General features: G+C 39.2%; 1 protein-coding gene across 3 annotated transcripts; it reads left to right on the forward strand.

Annotated features, from left to right (window-relative positions):
* Positions 1–1,280: 1,280 nt before the first annotated feature.
* Positions 1,281–13,200, forward strand: GPRC5D (G protein-coupled receptor class C group 5 member D). 3 transcript variants are annotated; one of them, XM_043965006.1, is made up of 4 exons: positions 1,281–1,929; positions 3,014–3,939; positions 10,569–10,636; positions 12,617–13,200. In XM_043965006.1, the coding sequence occupies exons 2-4, from the start codon at positions 3,060–3,062 to the stop codon at positions 12,686–12,688; spliced, it is 1,020 nt and encodes a 339-aa protein (XP_043820941.1). In that variant the 5' UTR covers positions 1,281–1,929; positions 3,014–3,059; the 3' UTR covers positions 12,689–13,200. The 3 variants fall into 3 exon arrangements, with proteins under 3 accessions (XP_043820941.1, XP_043820943.1, XP_043820942.1); XM_043965008.1 differs by lacking the exon at positions 10,569–10,636; XM_043965007.1 differs by lacking the exon at positions 1,281–1,929 and having other exon boundaries at positions 2,950–3,939.
* Positions 13,201–17,862: the final 4,662 nt, after the last annotated feature.

Genomic DNA, 17,862 nt, shown 5'->3' on the forward strand with positions numbered 1-17,862 from the left:
CACCTCCACCTCTTGAAATTCTGGTTTCCGTCAAGGTTCAACTTGAGCATTTCCTTCTATATGAAGCTTTTCCTGATCCAGCTCCTAGTTTTTTTCCTCCTAAAACTAATAAGGTGGGGTGGGGCTGTTGACACTCTACCACAATTAGTAAACAGATGTGAATAGACATTTTAAAATGTTAACAAGATTTTCTACCTCCATGATTCCTTTAATTGTGTCAAGAAGGGATGACACTTATTGTCTAACCAAACTGCTAAAGGTCATTGAGTTAAGAAGACAAAATTAACTAAAGCACCTTGAATAAGAGAAAGCAATATAATAGTGTTACATTGTATAATGTGTATTATATATTGTAGGCGTTCAGAGGAGAGGGCATTCAAGAGGACTACGGAAGCCATAGAGGTTTCATTAAGTGGGTCAGGATCTGGATCTTAGAGTATGAACAGAATTTAGAGGTATTAGAGAGAGGCATTCTGGTTTGGGGAAAAGAACATAATTAAGGCACATAGGTGGGGATGATCATATGCTCATATTTGTGGGACTGCGAGAATACTCCACTCTCTCATAGAGAATTTACATGTTGGGAAGTAGTGAAAAATAAGATTGGATAAAGAAGGTGGTTTCATATTATTGAGGGCCTTGGGAGTCATACAAAAGAGTTCAAATCTTATGCCTTTATGTTTGGGCGTTGTGCTTTTTCATCAAAATAAAAATATCCTAGAAAAGGATATTATATTACGCCTAATATATTAAGCCATTGTCAGCCATTTAATTGTGTGTCATTTTAAGTTTACTTAGGAGTCCCCTGATGAAATAAAAAAAACAGGACAGGCAAATATTGATGTGCAGAGGTAAGGACTGATCCAAAATTTGGAAGCAAATATAGGGAAATTGAGTCTATGTAATTTTCCCATTATGAACCCTAAACATCTAGGGGCAATGAGAAGGAAGGAAGGGAATAAACATTTACACAGTACCTACTATGTACTAGGCTCTGTGCTAAGCACTTTACAAATATTATTTCATTTGGTCCTCACAACAACCCTGAGAGGCAGGGAGAGTTATTATCCCCATTTTACAGCTGATGCAACCGAGGCAAACAGAGGTTAAGTGACATGCCCAGGGTTACACAAATAATAAGTATCCGAGGCCAGAGTTGAACTCAGTCTTCCTGACTCTAGACCTAGTGCTCTATCTAGCTGCCTCAGTGTGACTGGGGAGGTGGTAGGGAGGGACAGAGTGGGGGAAGAATTGGGAATGGGAGGGAATGCTCCAAAAAAAAAAAAAAAAAGAGGGTCAGTGATAACATGAAGACAATTTTCACCATTTTGCCCAGGGCTAGCCTCATTCATGGTTATAATCCTTCCTCTATCTTCTGATTACATTCCTAATAAAATTCTCATTAGCACATATTAAGCCATTATTGAACACCTGGATATACTTTGTTCCCCCTGAATCATAAACAAGATGTAGGGAATTCGTTGCACTACCTATGCTATGATTTCAGATGGAGTATAAGGGAAATGTCCTCATTCTAGGTTCACTGATATCTTCCTAGAATCTACTGGAATCATGGGAACTGGAATACCATAGATTCGCTTGCATTCGTATTACATAGGTCTTTCAAAGTTGACCTGAAACCAATATATTTTATTCTCTCCTAAACTTGGGCAAGATCCTCTTATTTGCACACAAGCTATAAGGACTTCCCAAAAGAACGGTGGCTGTGGAACTGGAATAGGTGTGTCCTCCTGGTGTTGTTTTTTTTTTTTTAATAGCTGCTCAAGGAACATAGGTAAGGGCCTTCTCTTCATCTGCCCATTTGGGGAGAGATTAAAGTCACTGAGGCTTGTTCTCCCATTCTTACTCATTGAAAACTACATCTTCACTGCCACAGAAGCCTCAGTTTGCAGACAGGACACAGGAAAGGTAAGTTCAAAGTATGGCTTATGAATCTAGATGCTCTAAATACTCCTGGCTTGGGGGGAAAATTGGTGAGAATATTGGGGGATGCATATGTATATATATATACACATACATACATAATATACATATATATGTCTGTATGTGGATATGTCTATGTACATGTGTATGTATATATGTTTACACCCATATATACACATATATAATATATAGCAGCTCTCAATAGAAAAATATTATCCTCCCCAAATGAACATAGAATATTTTTCAGATTAGTCTTGATATTGTCATAGCTCAGACTCCCTAAGAGCAGATACTAAGTCATATACTTTTGGTTGAGCATACAGTGAATATTTAACAAATAGAAATTGAATTGTACTGAGATGAACAATTATTCATAAATTTTTGAAAACCTCCTTTCTGAATCATGGATGGTATGATCACCAGAAACTTCTAGCAGTGTTGAAAGTATTCTTATGATCTTAAATTAATTTTAGGAAAGATGGATCAGGGCAAGATGTCATTGGAAAACCAGCCAAAATACAAAGACTCTCCTACCCATTTGGTGAAAAATTCAAGGTTTTGTGTAACATTCAATAGGACAAACTCCCCAAAAGCATGACATGGACATGATCCTGTTAAGCTGGAGCTTCATCCATGGAATATTTTTTGGTTTTTCCATTTGGAAGGAATGGATTCTTGGTACTTGAGGGCATTATTCTCTTTCCAGTCATTACCATCACATCTAAATAAGTTTTATAATATTATGTGATATTATATTTGGCTGTCTATAATGTGAGATCCCTGCTCTTTAGTCCAGAGCATGCTTATGCCTTTTGGAGTTTGATTGCTTTTTCATGTATTTGTTTTTCCAGCAAAAGAAGAGATTAAGCTAAGTTAGTATAAATACTTTTCAACTTTGGTTCTCTTAATGATCATTTTAAGAGATTTCACTTCTAGCTCCCAACTTTGTTTGTTTGTTTGTTTTTAATTTGGTAATAACACCCATAACTGACTAACTAGCAGCCATTCTTTTGGGGTGGAGAGGAATGATGTGTTTCCCTCAAGTTTGACTGTCAGCATGTTTCTGCAGGATTCTCTGAGAAGAATATTCTATCTGGTGCCACTTAGGTGTCACCATGTCTTCGGACTGCTTTGAGATCACCAATGACTACTATCTCCTCTGTAACACTGAAGAAGCATGGGGCATCATTTTAGAGTCACTGGCAGCCATAGGGATAGTAGTAACAATTCTGTTCCTCCTGGTACTTCTCTTGCTCATGTATAAAGTTCAAGACTGCAATCGATGGAGCATCCTCCCCACCCAGTTTGTCTTCCTCCTGAGTGTGCTGGGTCTCTTCAGTCTCACCTTTGCCTTCATCGTCAGACTCAATCTACAGACTGGCCCTGTGCGCTACTTTCTCTTCGGCGTCCTTTTTGCTCTCTGTTATTCCTGCCTCCTGGCCCATGCTTCTAATCTGGTAAAGCTGGTCCAGGGGAGAGGCTCCTTTTCATGGTCAACATTACTGGGCATTGCTATTGGTGTGTGCCTATTACAGATCATCATTGCCATTGAGTATGTCACCCTCATAATGAACAGAGGTCCAATGTTTATATATATGACCACATATCAACTCAACGTAGACTTTGTTGCGCTTTTGACCTATGTCCTCTTCCTGATGGTCCTAACCTTCTTTGTATCCAAGGCCATCCTCTGCGGCCCCTGTGAAGCCTGGAGGTGCCATGGTACATATATTTTCATCACTATGGTTTTCTCAATTATTATCTGGGTAGTATGGATCACCATGCTCTTAAGAGGTAACCCCCAACTACAAAAACAGCCCAGATGGGATGATCCTGTCATCTGTATTGCCTTGGTCACCAATGCCTGGGTCTTCTTGCTGACGTACATTGTGCCTGAGTTCTATGATCTCTATTGCTCATGTAAGCAGGACAATGTCTTCCAAGCTCCAACTTTCCAGCAGAGCTTCAAACTGGAGACCCAGGATCTTTCTCGAGGTAAATAACATAGATTTTTGTACAATGGGGAGGTGATTGAGTGGAACAAGTTTGTTGGTTTTAAGGAATGGGCAGATTAGAGGTAAGTTTTAGGAAAGATGGTGATGCAGCAGTGCAGGCATAGAAATGGAGATGCCTGAGATCATTTAATAAATGTAAATGAAAAAAGAATTCCCTCAAAATATTGAGTATCATATATGGAGAGACTAAAAAGGAAATGAATCACTGGCACCAAGTGAGGTCATTTTGACTCTGAATGTATGCGGATGGTTATATTTAAAGCAGATAGTCTTACAAGATGTCAAATCAAACTTGAGATGTACAACTCTTGTGACATAGAATAGTTAAGCAAACTGCTTTGGTTCTTACATGCAAAAATCAAACCTAGGGCAGCTAGGTAGCACAGTAGATAGAGCACCGGCCCTGGAGTCAGGAGGACCTGAGTTCAAATCCAGCTTCAGACACTTGACACTCAGTAGCTGTGTGACACTGGGCAAGTCACTTAATCCCCATTGCCCTGCAAAAAAGAAAAAGAAAAAAAAAATCAAACCTAGAAATAACTCAAAGTGAACTTACCCAAATAAAATGGACTATACTTTACAAGGCTAATTTTGAAGTCACAAGACTCAGGGGCTTCTCTAGGTCTGATCTTTTGAAATGGAGTTTGTGAGAAGACATTTGGTGTTTCAAACCCTGTCAATTTTTCCTAAGAGGAAAAAAGAACATTTAAGCCAGGGTCCCTGCATAAACCAGCATCACATTTTCTTTCTGCTACAGAAAATTAGTTGCTTCCTTTGATTTAAGACCAAGCTTCCTGTTTATCTTTTACTGAGGAACAAGTTCAGAAATATGGAAAGAAACAGAGGAAAGAGTATTGGCTCTGGAGTCAAAGGCCCGGGTTCAAATCCCACATCCTATGTTTTCTGCCTACTGGACCTGAGACAAGTCACAAAACTCCCTTGAACCTTTGAATGTTCACCTTTAAAATCAAGGGTACTGAACTAGATGATTTTTTTTATAGGATTGGGACCCAGTACCAAAATTTCCTAAGACATTTCAGTTCATAGAAATGCTATAACCCTGTAGCTTCTTTGAAAATTTGGGGGCTGATTATGCATAGTGTAAAGTACTACCACTTAGCCCCAATTTTCATTTCTCATTGGGAAATCCATTTCTTACAGGTGAGTTTATAGAATGTAAGCCTCCAAGACATTTAATTTAATTACTTATCTTGTACAGTTCAAGGTATGCTCATCACACTCAAACAATGACTAATAAAAACCTTCCCTTGAACACATGGAGTCACCAATTTATGAAATTGTAGGTGATGCTTCCTAAAATTGTTTTAAATCCATAGCTAATTATAAATATAAGTTCAAAATAAGCCATATTCATACTTGTCTATTAATTAGTATCAGGTCAATTTAATAAGCCTCCAACATTAATACTATACATTACTCATTTATAGTACAACTACAGTAAAACAAACTAGAGAAAGAGCTTTTCTGTGTCCAAGTGCAACAGCAACAAAACAGTTCTGAAGTTCATGATGGATAAGCTGATAATGAAAAGGCAGCATAGCATTGACATGTTTGCTTTTCTTTTCTTAAAAAGCAAATACATGAATGGAAGTGTAACATATGATAACAGACAATCCTCCCATTGTGTTTAGCACTGGTCAATCCCTTACAAGACTACCCTGTCGGGTTTTAGGATCTACTAATGAGACATGTGGGAAACTTGGAGAGAGTTTAAAGGAAATCCTAAAGATGAGTAAGGAGTTGGACCAGGAAATCTGTAAAGGATGGCCAAGGCTATTAAATCTTAGACTGGGAATCTTGAGGAACACAGGACACTTTCCAATGCAATCCACTTTTCAGAATCTCCCATTTCTTGGGGGCAGCTAGGTGGTGCAGTGGATAAAGCACTGGCCTTGGATTCAGGAGGGCCTGAGTTCAAATCCAGCCTCAGACACTTGACACTTAACTAGCTGTGTGACCCTGGGCAAGTCACTTAACCCTCATTGCCCTGCAAAAAAAAAACCAAACCAAAAAAAAAAATCTCCCATTTCTAAATTGGGATTTTATTATATTTAAGATAGATTAGATGATAGATAGAGAAATGATGGATGGATGGATGGATGGATAGATGGAAGAATGGAAGTATGGATGGATGGATGGATGGATGGATGGATGGATGGATGGATGGATGGATGGATGGATGGAAGGATGGATGGATGGATGGATGGATGGATGGATGGATGGATGGATGGATGGATGGAGGATTTACTAAGTATTTACTATGTTCTGGGTACTATACGAAATGCTGGTGCTATCTACAAATAAGACAATCTCTGCCCTTAAGGAGCTTACATTCTAATGGGGAAAGACAACACATAAAAGAAGTGCTGGGAAGATAGTGGAGGAGGGGAAGGAAAAGATGGAGACCAGTGGAGCCATGTTGGGAAAACTATAAGAAGTGGTATGATGGCCTGGTTCCTAGCTAGGGAAGGCAAAAGGCTCTCCTATCAGGGCCCCCAGAGTCAGGAATGGTTTTCTAGTTTCTGGTGAGATTGAGATAGTTTGAGTGAGTCTGTGCTAGAAAGTGGCATGGTGTCCTTGACATATACTAATAGTTTAGAAGTCATTTGAACTGAGGTTTAAATTGTTCCTGCAAAGCACAAACCCATCATAAAACTTAGCAAGTGCCAAGTAGTACTGGTCATGTTTCCCAAAACAATGTTCTTCATGGCTGGATGAAAATCATCGGACATATTACTACACAGTCATGTTTGTGCTTAGAAACCTTAAGGAATCTCTACTTTCTTTCAAAATAGATTCCTCCCCCAGAGAAATCCCCTTCTCCTACTGTATATGCTTTCTCCTCTCTGGATTTTTGTGATGCTGCTCTCTCCTGATTCTACTCTTCCCTTCTGAACTGTGGCTTATTAGTTTATCATGCCATGCCCCCTAAGTGTGGCATCCTCCAAGCCTCTGTCCTGTTCTCTTTTCTTTTCCATAGGTTCAAATAAGTTCTTTCTTCAAATGATTTCCACATCAATTGATCCAGCCTTAGACTCCTTCTGAGCCCCAATCCTACATCTCCAACTGTCTTTTGAACATTTCAAACCAGATAACCTGTAGCCATCTCAAACTCAACCTGTCCAAAATAGAAATTAGCTACCCCACCTTTCCTGGCCTACATGTCTTCAAAATTTCCCTCTAATTCTTTTTTTTTTTTTTTTTTTGGTGAGGCAATTGGGGTTAAGTGACTTGCCCGGGGTCACACAGCCAGTAAGTGTTAAGTATCTGAGGCTGGATTTGAACTCAGGTCCTCCTGACTCCAGGGCTAGTGCTCTATCCACTGTGCCATCTAGCTGCTCCTCCCTCTAATTCTTGATGCCACTACCATCCTCCCAGAATCTCAGGTTCACAATTTCAGCATCATACTTGATTCCTCATTGTAACTCACCCTGCATCTAAAATCTGTTGACAAATCCTGCCATTTCTTTCTTTTCAACATCTCTCCTTCTTTCCACTCACATAACCACAACCCTTGCTGAGGTCCTTATCGTCTCTCACTTGAACTGTTACGATAGCCTTCTAATAGGTCTTCCTACCTCATCTTTTCCCACTCCAATCCAAACTCCACACAGCTGCCAAAATTATTTTCCTTTAGGTCGACCATGTTACCCTCCCCACATAGTAAAGTCCAGAGGTTCTCTGTAACCTCAAGGATTCAAACTAAAGTCCTCTGACAGGGGCAGCTAGGTGGAGCAGTGGAAAAGGCACTGGCCCTGGATTCAGAAGGACTTGAGTTCAAGTCCAGACTTAGACACTTGACACTAGCTGTGTGACCCTGGGTAAGTCATTTAACCCTCATTGCCCCTCCAAAAAAAAAAGGGTCCTCTGGCATTTAAAACTCCTCAGTGTCTAACTTCTTCCTACATTTCCACTCTCTACCCTCCGTCCATGCACTTTACGGTCCAGCCACACCAGCCAATTTGATTCCCCATCTTTGTGCCTTTGCATTGGCCATCCCTCAGGCTTATAATGCTCTCTCTCCACATCTCGACCTCTTAATATCCCAGGTTTATATCAAGACTTAGCTCAAAGATGATCTTCTGTGGGAGGTCTTCCCTTTCCCCCAAACATTTTAGTCTTCCTTTCTGAAGTTACTTGCCTTGCACCCTGGAGGTATATTATATATACTTATTTATTTATTGGTTGTTTCTTCCATTATTCTTTAAAGGCATGGACTTGTCTTTCCTTTGTATCCCTATCACTTAGCACAGTGCCCGACACATAGCATGTCCTTAATAAGCATTGTTGATTGATTATCTGTTTGCATGAACCATTATTAATAAGAAGGCTATTTATTAGGGCCTCATAAAATTCTTTTTCAAATAATTCAGCCTCACATTCAATCAAGGAACTTTATTAATTTAATAATAGCTAACATCTATCTAGCACTTTTAAGGTTTGCAAAATACTTTGTATTTTTTTTCCATTTGATCTTCACAAACCTCTTTGAAGTCGTTGCTGTTATTATCCCCATTTTACAGATGAGGTAACTGAGGCTAAAATAGGTGACGTGACTTCCTGCATGATTAGGATTGATTAAGAGCATGGGGTTTATGAAACAACACAGTACAAATGCATTGAAAGGATTGAAGATAAATCAGGGAAGGGAATAACTAAAAGAATGAGATATCAGAAAGATTGTATCTTTTCAAATAGAACTAGGTGGAGTCTGATAGCATAGGATGATTTGGAGAGATGAAACCTTGTGTTTCTTATAATAAATGTTTGTTAAATTGAGTATTGAACATATATATATACATGTATATACATATATATGAGTATAGAATTGAGTATTAGTTAAGACACCATGAAATGAGTCAATATAAATTCTTTCGTCATTCAATAAATATTTAAGAGCAATTGCAAGGCACTATTTCATGTTCTAGGGAAGATCTATACAAAATAAGTAAAAAGCCTTGTTCTCAAGGTTCTTATGTCCTGTGAAGTTGATAAGACAAATACAAGCTAGAACAAGATGAATACATAAAGTTGTACAAAAAAGTTTCATATCAGGATGGAATTATCATTTGATTCTGAATGCAAGAAAGTCTCAACTTTTTATAAAAGGTAGAACAAAGCTATGATCAGAGCTGAAAGAACTAGGATAGCATGATTCATGGTCTGATCTGATGAAATCTGGTCCTGAATGAAACTTATTCTCATGAGATAGTTCCCTCATGATAAGTCGCATACTTATTTCCTGTGGTTTGAGGGCAAGAATCTGGCATATTATAGCTTATCTGGTAAGTGGTAAAGCTAGTTGCCAAACTCACTAAAATAATATTGGCAGGAAAAAAGCATATTAGTTCTTTTTAAAATTTTAAAATTTTAATTTTTTAACAACTTTTTTTTAAGATTTTGAATTCCAAATTTTTCTCCCTCCTCCCTAAAAGAGTAATCAATTTGACAAATTTGACATCAATTTTATATGAGCAATATGATATAGATTTTATATTTTATATGATCAAAGGGTCATATATCTCAATTGGAAGAGACCTCAGAGACATCAGTCCAAGCCCACCTTTTACAGACGGGGAAACTGAGACCCAGAAAAGGGTTAAGTGACTTGTTCCAAATCATGCAGGATAGAAGATCATTCAAGGAAGAATTGAATTCAAGTCATCTGATTCCAGAGCCAGTACTTTTAAACCATTTCTTACATGGGTCAGAACCATTTTCCTAAGAGGATATTTTGCCAAAGGGACCCCCTCCTAAAAAAGCCAGTGACCTAACTTTAAAAGCCTTTCTCATTATTTATTAGGATCTCTGTGCATTTAATGTCTTTCCTCCATCATCTTCTCTTATTATTTTTTTTAGTGAGGCATTGGGTTAAGTGACTTGCCCAGGGTCATACAGCTAGTATGTGTTAAGTGTCTGAGGCTGGATTTGAACTCAGGTACTCCTGAATCCAGGGCCAGTGCTCTATCCACTGCGCCACCTAGCTGCCCTTCTCTCATTATTTATTACCAGTTCTCCCAGTCAATCACAGTAGTTCCCCTGCCTGTATACCAACCTAATTTAATTCAACAAGCATTTAAAGGACCTACTATTCCCAGGCATCCTTACTAGACACTGAGAATACAAAAACAAAACAATCCCTAATCTGAAGCACCTTTCATTCTCTAGGTTGTATGTTACATCATTGGATGTCCTCCTAAATATGAAGTAATTAATTACAAGTATCCTGGCAAAAGAGCACACTACATTTCACTTTCTAAAAAGCCAACTTCCCTGGTGGCAGCTAGGGTGGCACAGTGGATAGAGCACGGACCCTGGATTCAGGGAGTACCTGAGTTCAAATCTGGCCTCATATACTTGACACTTACTAGGCTGTGTGACCCTGGGCAAGTCACTTAACCCCCATTGTCCCTCAAAAAAAAAAAAAAGCCAACCTCCCTTCTGCCCGAGCTAAGTATTCCTTACTAAAGCACTCTCTTGGCTTGAAGGCTACATGAGGCTATTTGTAGATTACTGGGTCTCCTTATAGTCCTAACATGATATTTTTTAGAGTGACTGATGCTAACCCAGTGCCTCTTTGGCTTTCAGCCCGAGACAGTGATGGAGCTGAGGAAGATATAGCACTAACATCATGTGGTACCCCTATTCACCTACAGGTAAATGTACTCTCCTGATTTCACTAAGAGAGGAGAACAGTTAAGTATCAAAGGGAGCCTTTACATTTCATTTTGACGTGCTCTATGTATCCAAGAGAAATAAGAGTCACACCTAGATGAAGAGAAGAAAGGTTAGACTTAGGGCTTTGCAGATCCAGGGCAATTCTTAAGGGCTACAGCAAGAATAAATCACATACTGTACATGTTCTTCTTTCCCCTGGCCCAATATTTCTAAGTAGGGAAAATCAAGTTAAGTGATAATCAGCTGAAGCCTTGATGGAGAAAATGAATTATTAAATGTTGACTTGGGGCAGGTGAAGGAGCAGTCTCACTCCTTTGCCTTGGTAATGGAGGAAAATTATTGTTTTATCTAACATACTTGTTGCTGAGTTGTTTCAATTATATCTGACTCTTCGTGACTCCATTTGGGATTTTCTTGGCAAAGATACTGGAGTAATTTGCCATTTCCTTCCCCAGCTAATTTTACATATGTGGAACTAATGCAAACAGGGCTAAGTGACTTGTCCAGAGTCACACACATAGTAAGTGTCTGAAGCCAGATTTGAACTCATGAAGATGAGACTTCCTAACTCCTAACCCAGAACTCTATCCCCTGCTCCACCTAGCTGCCCATATTGAACACACACACACACACACACACACACACCTCTAAAAACATGCACGTATATGCATACATGTATGTGTCTCAAGACAGTTATGGTCTTAATTTTATCCTGAAAGTTGCACTTTTTTATGAACTAAAAACTTAGCATCATTTGGCTGGAGCCATGTCCTTCTCTCCCACCAGTTGTCTCCATAAGTCATTGTCCACCATCTAACCAACCTGTTCTTCCCTCCCTCCAAGACACTGTACTGAGGCAATTCTCTTGATTTGCTGTATATTAGCAAATTTCACTTCAGATAATGACGGGAGCCATAAAGGTAATAATAATAATAACAATAATTACTAATAACAACAGCAAACTGGCATTTATATATCAATTTAAGGTTTGCAAAGTAGTTTATAAATATTATCTCATTTGATCCTCATAACAGTACTTGGAGGTAGATACTATCATTACCCCCATTTTACAGATGAGGAAACTGAGACTAGAGAAATTAAGTGACTTGCCCAGGATCACACAGCTAATAAGTATCTAAGGTGGGATTTGAACTCAGCTCTTCCTGACTGTAGGTCCAGTGTTCTATCCACTGTGCCACCTAGCTGCTCCAGGTAGGGGAGATTGGAAATACCTTCTGTCCACAAAAAGACAACCCAATTCCAGAAAGAAACAAAAGCCTATGAGGAATATTTCCAATTTGAGAGATAAGGAGAGTAGGGAATGGAGAGAATCAAGAACCAGATATAGCAAATTCCCTTTAGCTAGTAAGTGTGGATAAACTACTCTTTCTGATATAGTCACTGGGGACTGGCCTAATTTTACTTTAAAATGACTTTAGCAGCAGGGCATAGACATTTCATTCCTTGAGAGATGTCCTTTCAGTTTCTCACATAGGACAAAGAAAATTTGACTCTCATTCAATCCAATAATTTTTTTGTTTTGTTTTTGTTTTAATTTGGGGGGGGGGGCAGGACAGTGAGGGTTAAGTGACTTGCCCAGGGTCACACAGCTAGTGTCAAGTGTCTGAGGCTGGATTTGAACTCAGGTCCTCCTGAATCCAGGGCGGTGATTTATCCACTGTGCCACCCTAGCTGCCCCAATCTAATAATTTTTTGACTTGGTTTCCACTTCCATGAGTTAGCCATTGAAGAAGCTTCCCCAACCACTGTCAGTGGTTGAGGAGACAGGGAAGAAGGTAAGAATTAAGGCGCATTTGAAAGGGAGGGCAGGTTTGAGTCTGTTTCCTCTAAAAAAAACAACCACTATGCTAAGTAGAGATGAAACTAGGCATTTGTGCAGTATCGAATTCTTCTGTGTTCAGCTCTGAAGACTGATGGTGACATTTCTTCCTTTGCAGACTGTTGATCCAAATCAAGAGTATCTCATTCCACGGGCCAAAGTCAACCTCCACCAAGATACAGGATTATAAAGGCAACAAGAAACAGCAATGAGAATTTGGGAAGAAAGACAGAGTCTACCTAAGCATACGATTAAGGAGCTGCAATGCATATCTGTCCACACTGTAGTTGAATTTCCAGAAATCACCTTGCAAACAAAGCACCTGCCTCTCCTTGATTCTTTCCTGATCTACAAGGATCCCTTCTAACAGTTCTTCATCCAAAAAATAATTTACTTTGTGGAAAAATTACAATTTTGCTACCTCCTCTACCTTCACTGAGTCTCTTTTTCTTCATTTTTTTCGCTGAGAAATCCCCCTTCCTTAAGAACAATTCCTGGTGTCACACTTGGCATTTGATTGGTAGAATTTAAAGCAAGCAGTAGATAAGCCCCCATAATTTACAGATGAGTAAACCAAGGCCAGGAGAGGTAAAGTAGCCAAGTCAAAAAACAAACCCAGTTCATCTGACTTCAAATATAATTCTCTTTTCATTGTATGAGATTGCTTAGTACTGGGTGGACCCAGCAGGCCCTTGTTTAAGAGAGTTGTCATTCTCTTTATATGGCAGAAAAGAAGGATCAGACTCTACTAGAGCAGGGCGTCTTAAACTTTTTCTATTCGCAACCCCTTTTCACCCAAGAAATTTCTATGTGACCCCTTGGTATGTAGGTATATAAAATAGTTATAAATAACCTTTTTTTGTTTGTTTGTTTGTTGGTTGGTTTTGTTTTGTTTTGTTTTGTTTTTGGTGAGGCAATTGGGGTTAAGTGACTTGCCCAGGGTCACACAGCTAGTAAGTATGTAAAGTGTATGAAGCCGGATTTGAACTCAGGTCCTCCTGACTCCAGGGCCAGTGCTCTATCCACTGTGCCACCTTGCTGCCCCCTGTAACCTTTTCTTTTATTTTTTTTTCTTTGTGAGGCAATTGGGGTTAAGTGACTTGCCCAGGGTCACACAGCTAGTAAGTGTTGTGTCTGAGGATGGATTGAACACAGGTCCTCCTGACTCCAAGGCTGGTACTCTATTTGCTGTGCCACCTAGCTGCCCCGCTCCCGTAACCTTTTACATCTGCCAAATTTTTTGCAACCCCCACATTCAGGCCACCCCACATAGGGTGGTAACCCACAGTTTAAGAAGCTTTGCACTAGAAAATCAGCTCCTGTCTCCTTTTAACACTATTATCTCTGTCTTTTGCCTGAAGGAATCATAATTTGTGCTTTAATTTTTAGTAGTCTCTTTATCATTCCATTATAACTTGGTAACCCAAACTCCCTTGGCATGAGTCTTTAGAGGTTTTCTCTCCAAGTATGACTGGCCAGTACAGCAGCAGACCTGGAATAAGTTCAGTGACTCGTTTGATGAATCAGTAACACCAAAAGCAGAAGCAAGCCAATTTATACTTGTAAAGAACTTTTAATAGTGAATATGAAAAGTCTTCCTAGCTTGGTATTTCTAACACACATATGCCTTTGAACTAATTATCATGCCTTTATGAAGTCCAACATACATCCAGGAGATTTATTAAGTTTGTTGAAAATAGCATTTAATTCCTTATTCCTTATATATTTTGAATATCCATTGTGCTCTGGAATAAAATAATTAAAATAATAATACATCACATTCACATAGTGTTTTAAGGTTTCCAAAGTACTTTACATGTACTATCTCATAATGTTATTGGCATTGAACACAAAGAACCAAATGAGATAATTTACCAGACAATTTTGTTTGTTTTTTGGGGCAATGGGGGTTAAGTGACTTGTCCAGGGTCACACAGCTAGTAAGTGACAAGTGTCTGAGGCTGGCTTTGAACTCAGGTCCTCCTGAATCCAGAGCTAGTGCTTTATCCACTGTGCCACCTAACTGCGCTTTACCAGATAATTTAACAAATTTAAACTTATTGAGCATTTCCTTAGGGAAAACTCCTTGAAAAAGAAGACAGATACCTATATATAAAGTGTTATTACTATTATGACCAACTTAAAGTATGACATAGGTTCCTAGGTTGGGTAAAGAATCTCTGGTCAGAACTTTTTTTCATTTCAATTCAAAAAATGTTACTGAGCACCATGTTGCCCTGCTGTGTTAGGCTACCTGAATGGATTTATGATCTCATCAATCTGGGTATCCCTTCCAGTGGTGTAGTACTCAACCCATCCAGATGTTCTCATCCTGTGGGAACTTGGGCTCTCATTCTACAAATGATTCCTGCTGACATAGGGAGTAAGAAAGAAAACATCAGCCCAACATTCTAGAAATCTTCCTCTAGATTTTTAGACCATGAGACAACACAACTGTCCATTGGCTACTGACCTCTTGGTCCATGACCAACACACCTCTTTTTCTGGTTATGTATTTAATTGATAATATCTTTAGGCTACTTCTCTTATATAATTTATCAGTAATGTGCTGTAGACTATTTATACCTACTATGTCTTCTTCATTGTCCCTTGGGTGACCTGAAATTTTAATAATTTGGGCACTGATATTTCATATTCTGCAGCCATAGAGTACCACCAAAAGATTTGGGGAGTTTCCTTGTGGGGGAGAGGGGGATTTGGTGATTCCAACAGTATAGAGAATTCTGAGCATAGAACCTCTCTCCATAACTGCAGAGCAGCAATTTCTCTATAACCAATAGTGTTAGAGAGTTGCCTGGGGCACTGAAAGGTTAAATGACTTACCAATGGCCACCCAACTAGTATGGATAATATATAATCTGAACCCAAGTATTTCTGACTCAAAGATCACCCTCTATCCACAATACCAAGTTGTATCCACATCAGAGGAATATTAGTTATAAAAAAGTGGGTCTTTGTTGCAGGAAGAATCTTGGAAAATTCCAAGATTCCAATGCACTTTTCCAAATGCAATCCATCCCACTGTTCCCCTATTTAATTTTGGCTACAGTCCACTCCAGTATTCTTTGCCAAGAAAATCCCAAATGAGGTCTCAAAGAATCAGTCATGATTGAAAAACAACAACAAAAATAGTTCATTTCCCAGCCAATTTCAATCAATCAAAAAGCATTTATTAAGTATCTACTATATGCCAAGCACTATAAATGTGTGTATATATGTAAAAATAATATATGTGTATATATACATACATGTATACATAGAGAAACAGAGATAGAAAAACAAATAGAGAGAAAGGAGAGACAGTGAAAAAGAGAGAGGCTTGAGGAGAAAAGAGAAAGTTTGGGACAACTGTTGTGGAGGATAGAATAGAGAATGAATTAAGGAGGATTAATTAGATTGCCTTTCTGCAGTGAGGTCCCAGCTGAGATTAGGTAACAGAAATTTGTAATGGGCCCAGTCAGCATAGCTGTGACTTAGTCTACTTTCATTCAGCAGAATGTAAGTAGTAGACATTGCCTTATTATCTAGAAATAGGGTTTAGCAAAGCATAAATGAGGAAATGATAATGGAGCAAGGTTTTCTGAGAGTAGAGGAAAATGTATGATTGTTATAGGTTAGTAGAGGTTAACTATAGTGTTGAGATTGGGTAGTTAGGCCAGAGCATGGGTGAAAGTGATGTAGTGGATGGGTTTAATTGATTAACTTGATCGTGAGGCATCCCAAAGAATTACAAGACTCAGTGACTCAGTTTCCCAAGTTTTATTGCAATACTGTGAGTGACCACAGGGAGACCACCAGGGAGGTGTCTCAAATAGGGGGATGAAAATGGTTATATTTATAATCATAAAATAATTGATCGTTTCTTCATTATCATAATCTCCACCATAGGGAGGTACAGGGGAGGGCCTATCCTAATTTGGAGTTCCTGGGGGCTTAAGCCAACCCCTGAGGAGGGTACCTTTTTCCTTGGAGGTGTGTTTTTAGGGTTAACCCATCATAAGGTGAACTTAAGGACACATTTGGCCTTCTCTGCTCATGTTTCTAAAGACATGCTTAAACTTGTCAGACCCAGAGGGTCTCTCTGTTGATGGAGTCTCTTTACTTAAGATCTGGTTTCTAGGTGTCCTGTCATCTAGGAATATTAATGGCTATTAATGGTTAATGGTCCCTAGTTATAGTCTCTGTTGATGGTGAGGGTTGATAGGGACAAACCCTCTTGGTTACTGTAAGAACACAAACCTTAGTTTTTCTGTTAACTTTTAGGTACTATTGATAGCCACTATCGATAGGTTATCTGTTATCTCTTTTAGCCTCCTCCAAAAGAATTAAGATACACAGTGAAAGGATAGATATATTGGAGGCCACAGTGCAAATAGGTTTGCAAGAAATAAGACATAGGGATAGATTGCATAATGGGAGATTATGATATAATAACGGGTAAATCAGTCACTGATCATGAAATAGAACAGTTATGAGTGGTGTCAATATCAAGGGTGTGTGGCTGAGAGGGAGAGGAAAGGGAAAGGTCACTGAAAGTGAGAACATTGAGGAATTAGAAGATTGGGGTGTTTGAGGGAACCTCAAACCATACAGCTTAAGGGAAGAAAGTGGGGTAGAGGAGACTGTGAACTAGATACTGAACTTCTTGAGAAAGCAGGGAAAATGTCTTTGGGGGTGAAAGGGAAGCAGATAACTACCACAAGGACAATGATAATAATAATGAGGAGGAGGATGAAGAAGACAATTACAGCTAGCATTAATATAATCTGACACTGTTCTAGGTGTTTTACAAATGTTATTTCATTTGATCCTCACAACAATTCTAGGAGGTGGGTGCTATTATCACCCTTATTTTTTTTTTTGGTGAGGCAATTGGGGTTAACTGACTTGCCTAGGGTCACACAGCTAGTAAGTGTCAAGTGTCTGAGGCCAAATTTGAACTCAGGTCTTCCTGAATCCAGGATCAGTGCTTTATCCACTGTGCCACCTAGCTGCCCCTTATCACCCTTATTTTTTTTTTTTAGTGAGGCAATTAGGGTTAAGTGACTTGCCCAGGGTCACACAGCTAGTAAGTGTTAAGTCTCTGAGGCCGGATTTGAACTCAGGTACTCCTGAATCCAGGGCCGGTGCTCTATCCACTGCGCCACCTAGCTGCCCCAATCACCCTTATTTTTAAAGAAGGAAACTGAGGGAGTTAAATGACTTGCCCAAGGTCACACATCTAGTAAAAGTCTGAGTCCAGATTGAATTTAAGTCTTCTGATCCCAAGCCCAGTATCCACTGCTATCTCTCTGCCTCAGGATCTGTACTGGGTAATAAATTTGATTAGAATAAAACTCAAAA

This window comes from Dromiciops gliroides, chromosome 5 (genome assembly GCF_019393635.1).
Source record: "Dromiciops gliroides isolate mDroGli1 chromosome 5, mDroGli1.pri, whole genome shotgun sequence".
Lineage (NCBI taxonomy): Eukaryota > Metazoa > Chordata > Mammalia > Microbiotheria > Microbiotheriidae > Dromiciops > Dromiciops gliroides.